This window comes from Schistocerca piceifrons, chromosome 3, assembly GCF_021461385.2.
Source record: "Schistocerca piceifrons isolate TAMUIC-IGC-003096 chromosome 3, iqSchPice1.1, whole genome shotgun sequence".
Lineage (NCBI taxonomy): Eukaryota > Metazoa > Arthropoda > Insecta > Orthoptera > Acrididae > Schistocerca > Schistocerca piceifrons.
The window spans coordinates 386,857,145-386,875,176 of record NC_060140.1 but is presented as its reverse complement, the minus strand read 5'-3'; the positions used below and the strand labels follow the sequence as shown (position 1 = coordinate 386,875,176).

At 38.2% G+C, this 18,032-nt stretch overlaps 1 protein-coding gene across 2 annotated transcripts in view; it reads left to right on the top strand.

Moving 5' to 3' along the window:
- The window catches only part of LOC124789323 (transmembrane protein 117-like), a 246,554-nt gene that overhangs the window by 208,492 nt on the left and 20,030 nt on the right, over positions 1-18,032 (top strand). For both annotated transcript variants that reach the window (XM_047256640.1, XM_047256639.1), the window contains exon 10: positions 3,429-3,562. In XM_047256640.1, the coding sequence (XP_047112596.1) occupies positions 3,429-3,562 (134 nt within the window). The remainder of the gene's footprint in view (positions 1-3,428; positions 3,563-18,032) is intronic.

Genomic DNA, 18,032 nt, shown 5'->3' with positions numbered 1-18,032 from the left:
ACTTTTTCCCAGTCAGAAAAATAATTTGCACCATTTAAAAAGGTGCTAACTCTTTGCTTTCTTGTTTTATAAGTAGGATTTAAGCCACTGTAGGCAACTGCCACTAATGCCATACTTTTCAAGTTTGTAAATAAGCAATGCATGGTTTACAGAATCAAATGGCTTAGTGATGTTGCATAAAATTCTTGCCAACTTATTTTTCTTGTCTAATGACTTGCTAATTTTCTCTGTGAAACTTTTCACTGCATCTATGGTGTTTTCCCATGTTAAAAATATAAATGATTGTTTAGATTAATAGAATATTTTGCAATGAAATTTTGGATTTGGACAACAGCAGATTTTTCAGATATTTTAGATATGGCTGGGAGAATTAAGATAGGGTGATAATTTCCCATGATCTCTCTGGATCCCTTCTTGAAGAAAGGTTTGACTTCAGCATATTTCAGCACCACTGGGAAACAGTGCTCTTGAAAACATTGATTTTTATTTGAGCTAGTGGCTTTGCAATTTTATTGTGTATGGCTTTAATAACTTCAGTGGGTATTCCAGCCTAATCAAAAGATTTTTTGTTCATTTATACAGCATTCATTAGTATTTGAGTTGGACTTTCCATCAATGTCAATTTTTGAAGTTTCTTGGTACAGGGTTTAACAACTAACTCAGATTTAATTACTGATCACACAGCCTTTGTCTTATTTTTATGGTTTAAAATTAGTCTGTTATTAGCCAGATGTTTTGCTGCCTTGACAACTCTTTTAAATATGTTTTTATAGATCCTAATATATTCAACAAAGTCAAAATCTTTATTATATTTCAACTCTCTGTGCAGTAGCCTTTTCTTTACATTGGAAATTTTATGCTCTTGGTAATTCACTTTAATTTATTTGTCATTTTATTGTTTTAGCATCTAGGTGGAAATGTTTCATTAAAAACACCAAGAAAACTATGTAAGAATTTCACAAAGTTTTCATCACTTAAGTTACAATGATCAAAAGGCCATTTTTTTCTCTTTTAGCTTCTTACTAAATATTACAAGTTTTCTTTGCTAAAGTTCCTTCTCATATGGGTTCTCATACAAGAAATGTTCCTCTCTGTCTGTGGCAGCTCGATGAACAATATACAATGACCTGAAATACCTAGATCTAGACAAAATGTATACACATCTTCATATACATAATTAGTTACAGCATTGTCAATACTGGTTGCTCATTGGCCATTGTCTCTGGTAGCTTCAAAGAAATTCAATTTGAAACCATATTTCTTTACAAGGTCATTGAATCTTGAAGCATAGCTACTATCACAAGTGATATCAATATTAAAATCAGCAGCTATTAATTACAATTTGTTTCTATTTTTCTCTACAAAGGTCTTCTAGCATAATTTGAAGCTTAGATAAGAATAGTTCTGATGTTGATGTCCCTGGGATTCTGTACAGTGAGATTATTATAACATTTTCTAGTGAGTCCACTATTTCTACACAACAGCTCTCAAGCACACTATCTTTACTTAAATAAAAAAATATATTGTTGTGTCATCTTCCCTGTATTTCTTCAAACAAATTAAACATTCAGAGTTATGAGCCACTTTTCTGTTTTCATTGCTTATACACTATGTGATTAAAAGTATCCGGACACTTAGCTGCAAATGTGTTACCAGTTCATGACGCCCTTCATCAGTAATAGTGGAATTCAGTATGGTGTTGGCCCACCCATAGTCTTGATAATAGCTTCCATTGTCACAGGCATACGTGCACTCAGGTGCTGAAAAGTTTCTTGGGGAATGGCAGCCCATTCGTCATGGAGTGCTGCGCTGAGGAGAAGTATCAATGTCGGTTGGTGAGACCTGGCACAAAGTCAGCATTCCAAAACATCTCACAGGTGTTCTATAGGATTCAGGTCAGGACTCTGTGGAGGCCAGTCTCTTGCAGGGAGGTTATTGTCATGTAACCACTCTGCCACAGGCCGTGCATTATGAACAGGGGCTCAGTCTTGTTGAAGGATGCAATCACCATACCCAAATTGCTTTTCAACAGTGGGAAGCAAGAAGGTGCTTAAAACATCAACGTAAACCTGAGCTGTGCTAGTGCCAAGCAAAACAACAAGGGGTGCAAGCCCCCTCCATGAAAAACACGACCACACCATAACACCACCACCTCTGAATTTTACTGTTGGCACTACACACGCTGGCAGATGATGTTCACCGGGCATTCGCCATACTGCCATCAGATTGCCACATTTTGTACCGTGATTCATCACTCCACACAATGGTTTTCCACTGTTCAATTGTCCAATGTTTATGCTCCTTACACCAAGCGAGGCATAGTTTGGCATTTACCAGTGTGATGTGTGGCTTGTGAGCAGCCGCTTGACAATGAAATCCAAGTTTTCACACCTCCTGCCTTACTGTCATCGTACTTGCAGTGGATTCTGATGCAGTTGGGAATTCCTGTGTGATAGTCTGGATAGATGTCTGCATATTAGACATTATGTCCCTCTTCAACTGTCGGTGATGTCTATCAGTCAACAAACAAGGTCGGCCTGTATGCTTTTGTGCTGTACATGTCCCTTCACATTTCCACTTCACTATCACATTGGAAACAGTGCACCTAGGAATGTTTAGGAGTGTGGAAATCTCATGTACAGATGTATGACACAAGTGACACCTAATCACCTGACCATGTTTGAAGTCCATGAGTTCTGCGGGGTGCTCCATTCTGCTCTCTCACGATGTCTAATGACTACTGAGATCTCTGATATGGAGTACCTGGCAGAAGGTGGCAGCACAATGCATCTAATATGAAAAATGTATGTTTTTGGGGTGTCCGGATACTTTTGATTACATAGTGTATGTATAGCATGGAATTTAGTTAAGGCCAAATTACAATAACTTTTAGCACTTTACTTTCAATTTGGTGAAATTATTGTCTTTTATAAAAGTAGCACCTCTGACTACATTGAAGGAGTTTGATGCAGCAACAAAGTTAATTTTGACATCTGTTATAATAAATATTACAATAAATTTGACATTATAGACCTGTAAGCCTGTAAATGTCTATATATGTGAATTGTAATATGAAGACACGCCCAATATCCTTGTAAAAGAGATCGACAGATAAGTGTGTGTGTGTGTGTGTGTGTGTGTGTAAGTTACAGTTGTGACAGCTAAGTTTACTCAGCACACCAGTAGTAGTAGTAGTTCATTTTTTTACCAACAACATGGCAAGTATTATATAACAGCTCTATCCAAATCAATGTTAATGTGATGGGTACCAGTATGTTGAAAAAAACGATCAGCATGTTGTTAACAAATATCAAAGATCCCTTTCTTAAAAATAACCACAGAGACAGGAGTTTTATCTCTAGAAATTGTCAAGTAACTCATGAAAAGTATTTCAGCAATGTATCATTTTTTGGGAAATATATTTTCAGAGGACATGCAGATGAATTCACGATATATGAACTACCCCTTGTCAGTGAAGTGGACTGCATTTATACCATCAGGAATTGGTTTAATACTGTTTGTTTCTCTCGTGTCTCTTTATGGAAGATTCCCATCAAACCAGGTGAGTTCTACAACTAAACCGTACATTAATTAAACAGTTTGAACAAAAGAAACCACAGGCAGCTGTCTGTAAGGGATAAGTATTGAACAGAAGGATAGTGAAGCTACAGTGCCACAAAACTGTTTTTTAGATCCTCAGTAAGTATTTCTCACTATGTTCTATAAAGTGTTTATAAACAAATGTAGTTATTTTCTTTTTATTACTTTTAAAGTGTTATCAGAGGATCTAACACTTAGTTGACAGATATGTTTCCATGTATTCAACTTGAATGAAGATTACATTTTTCATAAAATGTAAGCTTTCATAGCACGAAAAGCTACAGTTATTAAATTTCCTGGGCTAATATGCTATTGTTGAATGGATTTTATTAATAAACCCAACATTTCATCTCAGTCTGAAGCTGTTTGGAGACGAAATTAAATATTTCACCAGCATTTTGTTAAAGAATGGGTACTCATCTTCAAACCTGCAAAGGGTATCACGAATGTCACAAATAGATCATAGCACCATATTGTCATTTGTGAAATTCAAAATGGCACTCATCGTATAGCGAAGAGCCTGTACAGTTGTGATACCACTGTACTACGCAAATCCACTAGGATTACATAGAAATAATTTAAGGTTGCCGAATATGAGCATCAACTGATAAACAAATTATTTTATTTATTCCGTGGAACCAAGCAAGCCAAAGCTAGATGGTCACAGAATGGATCAGGACATACTTCACACAATTTTGATAAGAGAATTTATGTAATAAACATGAAAAATGTGAGAGTGTATCCAAATAAATAACACATTACACTGAAAAGTTCTGAACTACTGCAAGAACCTCCTGTAAAGAAAGGTGGAGTGTGCAATAAGAGAAACTTTCAATTTAGATCTGAGGCTTGGGGTTTATCATCCAATTTTTCCAGTTCTGCTAGATGCCTACTGAAAATAAAACATGCTGAATAGTATACACCTTTGTCTGCACTGTTTAAGGAAGTATCATACAACTGCAAGTTAGCTTTCTGTCTGGTGTTGAATGAATGTGGCCATTTCTTCTGAATGAGTGAGTACAGACAACAAATCCCATGATGGACTCTAAGCACAGGAATGACAGAGTTAGAATTTTCCGAGTCACCTGAACAACGGCCAGTATGAAGTTTGCAAACTGTCACCACAGATAGGTCTGACTGCTCTTTTCTGGGCTATAGATACTTTGGTGAGTGCACAGATTTTCACCAAAATATAGCATCACAAAGAGATAACAAAATCAAAATAAGCAAAGTAAACAAATCTTCACATTGTCAGTCTCAGAGACAATGGAGATATTAAAGTATTCAGTTTCTGCAAAAGATCTGACCATGATACTTCCAAGAAAGCTTCCTGCATCCACTCGTAGTGATCTCAGTTCACAGGGCACTCCGCACCTAACTATTGACAACATCGCGAAGAACCAACACCAGAAAGACCACAGCAAACAAACTCTCTCCAGCAGTCAATAGACCGCTACCTGCCATGGCTGGAGGATCAGAGGGCATGTGTCGGACATGAGTTATGGAACATAACTCTGCCAGCCACCTTATGGTGCCTGGAGGAGGGTACCTTATACCACTAATAGTCATTTCCTTTCCTGTTCCACTCCCAAATGGCAGAAGGTAAAATGGCAGTCTATACACCTCTGTATGAGTGTTAATTTCTCTTATCTTGCCTTACATGAAATGTACACTGGCAGCAGAAGAATTATTCTACAGTCAGCTTCAAATGCCAGTTCTCTACATTTTATCAACAGTTTTTCATGAAAAGAATGTCTTCTTCCCTCCAGAAATTCACATTTAAGTTCGTGAAGCATCTCCATACCTCTTGCATGTTGATTCAAGATACCAGTAACAAATATTGCAGTACATCTCTGAAGTGTATCGATGTCTTCCTGTAATCTGACCTGGTGGGGATCCCACACACTCGAGCAGTATTCAACAATGGGTTGTACTAGTGTTCTATACATGGCACCCTTTATAAATGAGCTACTACATTCTCCTAAGATTCTCCCAATAAACCAGTCAACTATATGCCTTCCCTGCTATTGTCCTGACACGTTCATACCACTTCATGCTGCTTTGCACTGTCATGCATAGATATTTAATTGGCATGACTGTGTCAAACAACACACCATTAATGTTGTGTTTGAACATAATAGCCACTGTTTCTCCTACTCATCTGCATTAGCTTACATTTTTCTACATTTAGGACATGCTGCCATTCATCATGATAACTAGAAATTTTGTCTAATCCATCTCGTATCCTATTATAGTCACTCAGTGACAACACCTTCCTTGCATGACAGCATCATCAGCAAACAGCAGGAGACTGCTGTTTGCCCTGTCTGTCAGATCATTTGTGCATGTAGAAAACAAGAACAGGCCTATCCCACTTCCCTGGGGCACTCCTGATGATACCCTTGCCTTTGCTGTCCAGGACAACATACTGGATTCTGTTACTTAAGAAATTTTTGAGCCCTTCACATACAGGGTGAGGAGCCATGATGGCACTTGGACAAGGTGACAAAACATAAAAAAAAAAAATCCCCTACCAGAAATGCCAGCTAAGACCATAATAAATTTCTCTATTATGATCCTCAAGAGGAAAGGGAGGGTATGGCCAATTCCTTCCTTCATACAAATTTATTAATGTATACAGGCCCATTGGTAACATGGTATTGGTAATCATAATTCAGAAACAAAATTTACATCACATTTTTACAACTAATAATATTTTACATTACAATGCTGGAAAAAGATTGAGAAAATAATTCTTAGCCAAAAAATTAAGTAATCATACTAGATTTTCTTTTCTTAAGATTTTTCTGATTGATATCCACTCCCTTTCTTTCTCTCTTTTTCCTGCTTTCATGATTTGTGCATCCTCAAGCCTACCCTGGGCCAATTTTGCTGCCTTTAAATCTTCTTCTTCTTCATTTTTTAGTGCTTTCTTCAGTTTTGCTGAAGCTTGAGAGAGGTTCTTCTCATGCCACCTTAGACAGTTGGTGTTCCATTTCCTTTCCTGTCAGAGTAGCTGTCTCATAGTCAACTGATTTTTTTCATGTTATTCATCTTTTTGAGCTCCTTTTCAAGATGACTTTGATTTTGCTTCTTTTTTTACTTTTTCTTCTAATTCAAGATGTCCTTTCACATTCTTCTTTATGAGAAGTATAATTTGCATGTGCTTGCTGTCCTTACCCAATGAGCTGTGAGTCAATGAGTACAGAAAGTAAAAGGGGGTATTTTCCCAAAGCATCTCTCACAGTCAAAACACTGTTTAAAAATCTTTCGCTCATCGCTGTATGGTCTCTTCTAATGTGTACTTTGAGATGGAATATCTCCTCTAAGGATGCATTTCTGTGGGAAATGTAGGAGAAGACTTAACAAGTTTTGAAACATTTGGGTACTTCACCTCTATGGATGATGTGTCTTTTTTTGAGATGTGTTGCAGCCAGTAAGCCTCAATACCTTTGTTATCTAAAACTGGGTCATCTTTTTCAAATTGTAGAACCTTCCACTAATCTAATGATCTTGCTAGACATAAAACAGCATTATTTTGGCAACCTTTGCTCCTTATTCTTTCCTTGGGGTCTTAAAAACATAAAAATTTCACTGGCACACTTGATAAACATGTCTTTACCATCACATATTTGCAAGCTGCAGTGTAATGTTTTTGGGCATTCTTTAGAAACCACAGCTTGTCAAATTCTTCCAGCTTACTAAGTTCTATGGTTACTTGCCCACTAGTTGTTCAAGAGGAAGCAGATTATCCAGTGTAAAGATTTCATTGTGAACTTCAGAAATATTATCAATTTTTTTCAAAGCACAAGGCAAAAAGTTTTGAAAAGTATTTTCTATTTCTGTATGCAGCTTGAGAGTCAAAGGTGTCTGCCTTTGAAAAAGTTACGTGAACTTATTGAATAGTGCTGATGTTTGTAATTTGTCTGCCTTAGACTTCCTGTAAATCACTACTGATGCTATCTCCAACTGATCCAGCATACGGCATTTATTTATGAACAAACTCGCTTCAGCAAGTGCTTCACATAATTTCTGATGTAGCATTTCACCATCTCCTTTACCAGTGACATGTTGTTATGCAACACTTGCTCTCTGACCAAAATGTAATAGTTGTTCGTAATTGTTTGTTATCTTTAACATTGGTGGGTTCATCGAAACCCAATGTGTAATGTGTTGAACATGCTTCTTCTAACAAATGTTCACGGGAATATGGTGCCAGTCCATCAGTTATTAGGTATCTCATTTTCTTAGACAAAAGCAAAAAAAGTTCAGGAACACTGTTAGGGAACATCATCTTAAAAACATTACAAATATCATATGATGAATAGATAGAGTAATTGGAAATCACTGATTTTATTGTCCAAATCAATTCAGCAGTGATGGAACTACACTTGGTACTTACCATCTGTACTGATGGTGCATGTATTGAAATTAAAGATTGTGTCTGATCTGTAAGTTCTAAATGGAAATGATGTCATCTGCATTTAATTCCAAAGTTACACTCACATTTTGTTCAAGGTGAGTTGTTAAAAACTGCCTGAAAACCTTCCATCTCCAAATTAACTAAACAAGAACACACACTGCAAAACAGTTCACTTTCACCAACATCTTTGCTGTGCAGAGACTCGACTTTTTAAATTATCTTTCTTTTCAAGCTAGTTACTATGGAATTTGCATTTCCTCCCATCTACAAAACTGAATAGCATGGTCACAGCAACAGATCCCCCCCCCCCCCCCCCCCCCCCCAGTTCTCGGTTCTCTAGACTTGGCTCCCTCGCGGACTACAATTTGTTGAAGAAATGAAGTGTATATGTCTAAAACGAGACTTTTCAAATGCCCCTCGTACATGATCTGTGTATTTCTGCACTACTGAGCACAGACTTTTTTTGAGTGATTCTACAACTATTACAGTGGGGTAGCCAGTAAGAACATCTGATAATTAACTTGCATTCACCTAGACCTGTTACTTGCATCCACATAACTTCACAGTTAGATTCGATTTTTCCCTTGATAAATCCAATATTTTTGTCAACTGCAATGAATAGTCCCCTTTCCCATGACATCTAATCTGTCCTTTTTGATATAAATGCTTGGCTAAATATTTCAAAGGTTTCTGCTTCAGGTTTCAGCCACCTATTGGTTCCATGAATGACTTGTGTAAATTCAGGAAGTTTATTAAAAATACTTTCACAATTTACTGCTAAACTGTCGACTGTCACTTTGTACATAGTTAATTTGTACATTGTCTGATTCTGCTCCCTACTTGTTGGCTTATGAGCATTTATTATAGAACTTCAAACTACCACCAAGCCTATAGAAACCCAAGTGCACTCCACAAGTACTCTACTACTTGTGTAGCTGCTTCATTTGTGTAGGGTAACCCTGACCTATTAAGCATGACAATAATAGTATATTATGTGATAACAGTTAGTTATCTTGCTGTTGTGCAGACCAAAACAGTCTTAACCTGAGTTGGAGTGTACTGTTTACTAAGAACCTACCAAGTGGCAATGCTGATGAAACTGTTGTGGAACAGTTATAACAGCAATAAGAATAAAAGGAACAACTACAACAGCAATTATGGCACCACAAACAACTGATGAAACCACAGCAGCTGCTACTGCTGTGCAATCAACAGTTGCAGTACTGGAAGAGATGGCCATGCTGCAACGGCAACACCAGGATCAGTTATGAACACAGCTAGGAGTAGAGGACCACCAGCAGAGCAAGCACAAGTTTTGTCATAGTCATGCAAATAGAAAAGCATGTTCCTAGGCAACCTAACATTGCCTGATGGCAGCCTCCCAATGGGAAACACAGTTCTTCCCACACCCCAGGTGTGACCTACTGTACCCGTCATAGTCGAAAGTATGGTGAGTCATATTATCTGCTGCTACCCCAGTGACTGTGCCGGTGATGCATAACATCTGTGTGACATTTGAAGCACCAGGCATCTGGACGAATTTGTCAGTCACTGCAGAACTCAGCTTGCCCTTTTCTCACACAATATCCTGTAAACCATTGATGAAGATCCCTTCAAGCAGATTCCATATACCTATGTTTCCAGAAAGCCTTTGACGCTGTGACCTGCTGCAAACTGTTAACAAAGGTCTGAACATACAGAATAGGTTCCAAGATATGTGAATGGCTTGAAGATTTCTTAAGGGACGGATCCAGTATGTTGTCCTGGATGATAAGTATTCACCGGAGATGTGGGTATCATCATGGGTGCCTCGGGGAACTGCCATAGGACCAATCATTCTTTATTTTCATAAACCTCTGATGACTATTGTGAACAGCAAGTTGCAACTGTTTGCTGATGATGCTGCAGTGTTCTGGAAAGTTTGGTCACTGAGTGACTGTAGGAGGATACAGGATGACATAAGACAAAATTTCTATTTGGTGTGATGAATGACAGGTTGCTCTAAATGTAGAAAGATGTAAGTTAACAGAGATGAGTAACAAGAAGACCTGTAATGAATCAGTGGTAAGCTGCTTGACACAGTCAGGTCAATTAAATACCTAGGTGTAACGTTGCAAAGCAATATGAAAAGGAACAAGCCTGTAAAGTCGGTAGCAGGGAAGCAAATAAGTCACTCTGGTTAACTGGTAGAATTCTAGGGAAGTGTACTTCATCTTTATAGATGAAGTACACAAGATGAGACTGTGTACAGAACGCTAGTATGAACCACTCTTTAGTACTTCTTGTGTGTTTGGGATTCCCACGAGGTTTAAGGGAATATATTGAAATAATTCAGAGGTGTGCCACTAGATTTGTTATTTGTTACTGGTAGGTTTGATCAATGTGTGATTATGGAAAATTTGGAGAACTGCCATTTGTGGCTTACTCAAGAACAATTCTATTGTTGCCAGTATAAATTTCTCATAAGGAGTGTGAGGACAAGATAAGAGAAATTTGGGCTCGTACAGAGGCACTAAGATACCCATTCTTCCTCACTGCATTTCTGAGTGGAATAGGAAAGGGAATAACTAGCAGTGGTACAACATACCCTCTGCACTTCACTGAATGGTGGCTTGAGGAAATGTATGTAGATGGAGAGGGTAGCTTATTCTATAGTGAAAGGAAACTAAATCATCCCTCTATTATGTCAAAAATAAATGTCAGGGAAGTCACAACTGCATTGCAGTTATTATGAGCAAGCAACATTGCTTTAACAGTATTCAAGAGCAGTGATTTGTGTTTCAGCCTTCAACTTTTCATGTATTATTTTTCAGAGATGAATGACAATTTTAACACTCTAGATGCAATTTCACATTATTAGCCCATTTGTTCCCAAAACCATTAATAACCAAACTAGAAGACTAAGAATAATAAATATTTACAAACTTCCACAGTCGGTGCATTTGTTTTCAAGGGGTTATCATTAAACCAAATTCTAAGATACTTATTGCTTTCTTGTGTGTGGAATCATCATTGTACATAAATTGTGTAAATGATTTATGTTACGCAATAGAAAATTTGAAATATATAAGGTAACAAGTGAATAAAAATATTACATAGGCAGTGGAAGACAAATAAACATTAACAAAAGGCTGAGTGTGTTACAGCTGTTTACATCACTTTTTTATGTCCAAAAATTATTTCAACAGAGTTAATGTAGAGTTACTTTTTCTCATATTTATAACTGTTACCACGAAACTTAAGCAAAGTTGTTGTAACATATTTTACCAGAGGGTAAATGAACTGTAAGTTGTTATTAGTATGGTAGTTCTGTTTCAAATAATATTCCATATAAAAGAAAAATATGAAGTAATGAAAGAAAACAAACCACATCTACACAAATGGATCTTACTGTGCACAAATGGATCTTACCGTGACAAATGATTAATTTATTTGGTACATGGATAGAGAGAAACCACTTGGCAGGCAATATTGCTGCCATGCTTGTAACTACCAGTATAGATTGTCATATTATTGTGAGGCTCATTATAAAATCTGCTCTGGAGCTCAGTATCTCTTGAAGAAATAGCTATGGGTTTCTGGAGTTGCCATGTTCTTTGCTAGCAGCTGTTTGCTAAGCCCTCTGAGGATGGCATATTGTTGGGAGGCATGATTTCTTGACACTTATAAAGGCACATTTACTTATTTATTTCATGTTCCATGTATCCAGGTAGTAAATGAATCACGAGGATATGGAATTTATTTATTTCTTACTCCATCAATCCAACTGTGATAAACTCACAAGGATATAAAGTATCTTAGAGAACAATCTATACATAGGTAGTATTAAAGCATTCAATCACACAAAAGTAATACTCCATATTTGATTTATGCATATGTGGTAAGAAAGACACATTACAGCAAACATTAGACACAGAAAGTGAAAAACAAATACAAAACCAGTGAAAATAACTACGAATATTACATCAGCATGGTACCTACATCATTATTCAAACTTACACTATGGTGCATCACACTCAAAATTTCTGGTCAACAGATCTATTAGGTTTTTCTAATGTGGCTAAAAAACTCTTCCAAACAGTAAAATTATCTTTCAAATAGAAATTGCGTCATTTTTTCCTAAAAGAGGACTGATTGTCAAATTAGCTTTTAACATCTGGAAGAAAGGGATTTAAAACTTTTGCACCAGAGAACTGCATACCCTTTTGTAACATAGTCAGATTTTTACAGTTGTTGTGAAAATTGTCCTTTCTCCTGGTATCATATCCATAGTATTCACTATTTCTGTTATAAAACTCAGTATTTTTGCTGAAGAAACACATATGAGACAATATGTACCAGGAAGTAATAGCAAGAATTTTTTTATTTTTGGAAAAGGTTTCTAAAACTACATCTGGAGACTATGCCAATTATTATTCTTACAACACATTTTTGAGCCAAGAGTATTTGCTTTCCTATTGTTTTATTTCCCCAAAATATAACACCATATGTTATAATGCCATATGTTATAAGCCCCCCTGTGAACTATGGACCTTGCCGTTGGTGGGGAGGCTTGTGTGCCTCAGTGATACAGATCGCCATACCGTAGGTGCAACGACAACAGAGAGGTATCTGTTGAGTGGCCTGACAAACGTGTGATTCCTGAAGAGAGACAGCAGCCTTTTCAGTAGTTGCAGGGGCAACGATCTGGATGATAGACTGATCTGGCCTTGTAACATCAACCAAAACGGCCTTGCTGTGCTGGTACTGCAAATGGCTGAAAGCAAGGGGAAACTACAACAGTATTTTTTCCTGAGGGCATGCACCTTTAGTGTATGGTTAAATGAAGATCGCTTCCGCTTGGGTGAAATATTCTGGAGGCAAAATAGTCCCCCATTCGGATCTCTGGGTGGGGACAACTCAGGAGGACATTGTCATCAGGAGAAACAAAACTGGCATTCTGTGGATCAGAACATGGACTGTCAGATCCCTTAATCGAACATATAGGTTAGAAAATTTAAAAACAAAATGGATAGGTTAAAGTTAGATAAAGTAGAAATTGGTGCAGTTTGGTGACAGGGGGAACAAGACCTCTGGCCAGGTGAATACAGGATTATAAATACAAAATCAAATAATGGTAATGCAGCAATTGGTTTCATAATGAATAAAAAAATATGAACATGGGTAAGCTACTACAAACAGCATAGCGAATGCATTATTGTAGCCGAGATAGACCTGAAGCCCATGCCTACCACAGTAGTACAAGTTTATGTGCCAACTAGCTCCATAGATGATGAAGAGATTGAAGAAATGTAGATGGGATAAAAGAAATTATTCAGATAGTGAAGGGAGATGAAAATTTAGCAGTCGTGGAGGACTGGAATGTGATTGTAAGAAAAGGAATAGAATGAAAAGTAGTAGATGAATATGGACTGGGGGTAAAAAATGAAAGGAGAAGCTGCATGGTAGTTTTGCACAGAGCACAACTTAATCACAGCTAACACTTGGTTTAAGAATCACGTAAAACGGAAGAGGCCTGGAGACCCTGGAAGGTTTCAGACAGATTATATAATGGTAAGACAGATATTTAGGAACCAGATCTTAAATTGTAAGACATTTCCAGGGGCAGATGTGGAATCTGACCACAATCTATTGGTTATGAACTGTAGAGTAAAAGTGGAGAAACTGCAAAGAGATGAGAATTTAAGAAGATGGGACCTGGACAAACTGAAAGAACCAGAGGTTATCGAGAGTTTCAGAGAGAGCATTATGGAACAATTGACAAGAACAGGGGAAAGAAATACAGTTGAAGAAGAATGGGTAGCTTTGAGAGATGAAATAGAGAAGGCACCAGAGGATCGAGTAGGTAAAAAGAAGAGGGCATGTAGAAATCCTTGGGTAACAGAAGGGATATTGAATTTCAAACAATGGAAAATCGAAGATGGACTGTAACAATATTAGGGAAGGAAAGTTGCTACTCACCATATAGCGGAGATGCTGAGTCATGATAGGCACAACAAAAAGATTCACACAATTAGATTTCGGCCATTAAGGCCTTTGTCAGCAATACACACACACACACACACACACACACACGCACACACGCAAACATAACTTGCACACATGTCTGCTGTCTCAGAGAACTGAAACCACACCACAGTTGTCTAAGACAGCAGATGTGTGTGCATGTTGTGTTTGCATGTGTGTGTGTGTGTGTGTGTGTGTGTGTGTGTGTGTGTGTGTGTGTGTGTGTGTGAGTCTATTGCTGACAAAGGCCTTAATGACCAAAAGTTATAATTGTGTGAATCTTTTTGTTGTTCCTATCGCGACTCAGCATCTCCGCTATATGGTGAGTAGCAACTTTCCTTCCATAAAGAGATATTGAATTTAACTGATAAAAGGAGAAAATATAAAAATGCAATAAATGAAGCAGGAGAAAAGCAATACAAATGTCTCAAAAATGAGATCGATAGGAAGTGCAAAACGGCTAAGCAAGAATGGCTACAGGACAAATGTAAGGATGTAGAAGCATGTATCATTAGGAGTAAGATAGATATTGCCTACAGGAAAATTAAAGAGACCCTTGGAGAAAAAAGAACCACCTGTATGAATGTCAAGAGCCCAGCTGGTGGTGTGGCTGTGCAGTTCTAGGCGCTTCAGTCCGGAACCGCGTGACCGCTACGGTCGCAGGTTCGAATCCTGCCTCGGGCATGGATGTGTGTGATGTCCTTAGGTTAGTTAGGTTTAAGTAGCTCTAAGTTCTAGGGGGCTGATGACCACAGATGTTAAGTCCCATAGTGCTCAGAGCCATTTGAACCAAGCTCAGCTGGAAAACCCATCCTAAGCAAAGAAGAGAAAGCAGAAACATGGAAGGAGTATATAGAGGGTCTACACAAGGACGATGCATATGACGGCAACATTATGGAAATGGAAGAGGATATAGATGAAGATGAAATGGGAGATACAATACTGCATGAAGAATTTGACAGAGCACTGAAAGACCTAAGTTGAAACAAGGCTCCAGGAGTAGACAAAATTCCATTAGAACTACTGACAGCCTTGGGAGAGCCAGGCATGACAAAACTCTACCATCTGGTGAGCAAGATGTATGAGATAGGTGAAATACCCTCAGACTTCAAGAAGAATACAGTAATTCCAATTCCAAAGAAAGGAGGTGTTGACAAGTATGAAAATTGCCGAATTCTCAGTTTAATAAATCAAGGTTGCAAAATAATAACATGCGAATGGAAAAACTGGTAGAATCCAACCTCGGGGGAAGATCAGTTTGGATTCCGTATAAATATTGGAACATGTGAGGCAATACTGAGCCTCCGACTTATCTTAGAAAATATATTAAGGAAAGGCAAACCTATGTTTCTAGAATTTGTAGACTTAGAGAAAGCTTTTGGTAGTGTTGGGTGGAATACTCTCTCTCTCAGATTCTGAAGGAGCGAAAGGCTATTTACAATTTGTACAGAAAGCAGATGGCAGTCATAAGAGTCGAGGGGCATTAAAGGGATGCATAGGTTGAGAAGGGACTGAGACAGGGCCGTAGCCTATTCCCTATGTTATTCAATCTGTGTATTGAGCAAGCAGTAAAGGAAACAAAAGAAAAATTTGGAGTAGGGATTAAAGTCCATGGAGGAGAAATAAAAACTTAAAGGACCTGGAAGAGCAGCTGAATGGAATGGACAGTGTCTTGAAAGGAGGATATAAGATGAACATCAACAAAAGCAAAATGAAGATAATGGAATGTAGTCGAATTAAATCAGCTGATTCTGAGGGAATTAGATTAGGAAATAAGACACTTGAAGCAGTCAATGAATTTTGCTATTTGGGAGGCAAAATAACTGATGGTGCTCGAAGTAGATAGGATATAAAATGTACACTGGTTATGGCAAGGAAAGCCTTTTTGAAGAAGAGAAGTTTGATAACATCGAGTATAGATATAATTGTCAGGAAGTCCTTTCTGAAAGTATTTGTATGGAAAGTAGCTATGCATGGAGGCTAAACAAGATCGATAAATTGTTTAGACAAGAAGAGAACAGAAGCTTGTGAAATGTGGTGCTCCAGAAGAATGCTTGTACATGGGTAGATTGTGTAACTAATGAGGTGGTACTGAATAGAATTGGGAAGAAAAGGAATTTGTGACACAACTTGACAAAAAGAAGGGACCAGTTGGTAGGACACATTCTAAGGCATCAGCGGATCACCAATTTAGTACTGGAGAGAAGCGTGGAGGGTAAAAATCATAGAGGGTGACCAAGAGATGAATACACTAAGCAGATTCAGAAGGATGTAAGTTGCAACAGTTATTGGGAATGAAGAGTCTTGTACAGGGTAGAGTAGCACGGAGAGCTGCATCAAACCAGTCTCTGGACTGAAGACCATAACAGCAACATGTTATAAGAGAATGGTAATATCCATAGTATGATACTTTCATTGTGTCTATATTTCCGCTCTTGGAGAGAATGTGTAGGGAACAAATTGATGAGCTGACAAGAGAATGGTCCAATAAGACATGTTGAAACCTACCCTGAAATTTTTTACACAGGAAGAAGACAATGAAAGAAATGCACTGCCACAATTTCAGATGCTATGATGCACTGCAAGTATTTTGTAAAATATGTTAAAGTTACACATTTTTGCCATGCGAAGAACACCTTATAACAGTGGTTGTATGGCCCTGCCCACCTAGCCCACATCTTGGTGAATCACTCATGCAGCACCTTGTGGTGGAATTATCTAGAGTCCACAGACACCAATTTTAAGCACCTGAAGCCTGGATTACAACAGAGTGAATGGAAGTGAATATGTGCAAATGAGCATTTGCAGAAAATTCACTAGCATTGGCTTGTATATGAGTAGAATTATTTATACTAGAGGGAATGGAAGAGAACATGAGGTAGCAAACATTGCCTATGAACGCAGTGTTATTAGTTTTTAGTTCTTCTGTGTACAGGATACAACTCTATCCTGTTAGATCCACAGTGCGAAACTTTGCTATTCATAGAGGATTATTTTGCATGGTGATCACACTGTTCTTCATGGAGTATGCAAAATGGCACAGGGAAGGAAGAATTTAAGTGTCTCAATCTGCAAGGAAGCGTGACATGTGTGGAGACTGTGCACTTTACATGGAATAGCGTCTCCATCTCTCTTTAGCACTGGTGATGTAACAGGATTGCGTCTTGCAAACTTTTTTGGAAATACCTCTTCAAAGAAGGCTGAGAACTCATTTAGGAACATATTAAATTTAGCATTAACCTCATCCACCCTGTATACCAGGCTCCAGTCCATCTGTTGGAATTTTTTTAAAGACTTCCAGTGCGTCACTAGTCACTGGTCTAATAGATTTCCAGGTGGGGCACTGGTATCGATGAGTGAGAACCCTCATTGGGAGGAGATGGGCCGGACAGTGTATGAACATCACAGGGAAAGGTCTAGAAGTAGGTGTCAGTCAACAGAGGGGCTGTCGTTGTGCACTGTCATTCAATGGGAGCAGCTATCTGGTTCAGTTAGTTCAATTGAAACCCTGTTTGGTTTGGCATTAAATAAGAGCCTAATTGTGTAAGTGTCTCTTTCTATGAGTGGAAAGGGGCCAGTGTAAGGTGACTGCAAGGGTGCTCTAACAACATCTGTGTGGAACATGACAATGAACGAAGTCTTTGTGGATGAAAATGGTTGGTTTGCATGGTGAGATGCCACTGTAGGTCAGAAATTTGAAACACAGTTCCTCATTTGTAGCACCAGTGAGCAAGATCTACAGGGTGGCCTTTTATTTACATGTAGAAAAAATCTGATGGTAAGTCTCAGGGTTTCACTGTATACCATTTCTGCTTGCTGCTGAAACATCCAGAATGGTTCTGAATACAGTTCACAGCCCAAGTAATATCAGTGACAATGCGGTCAACCAAGAAGACTTGTGACTCTTTAACATGGACTTGAGCATCCTGTACCAGCATTCACCATGCCATTGCTTGCTGGATGGTAGATGGTGCAATCATGATGACTGAACCCACATGAAGTA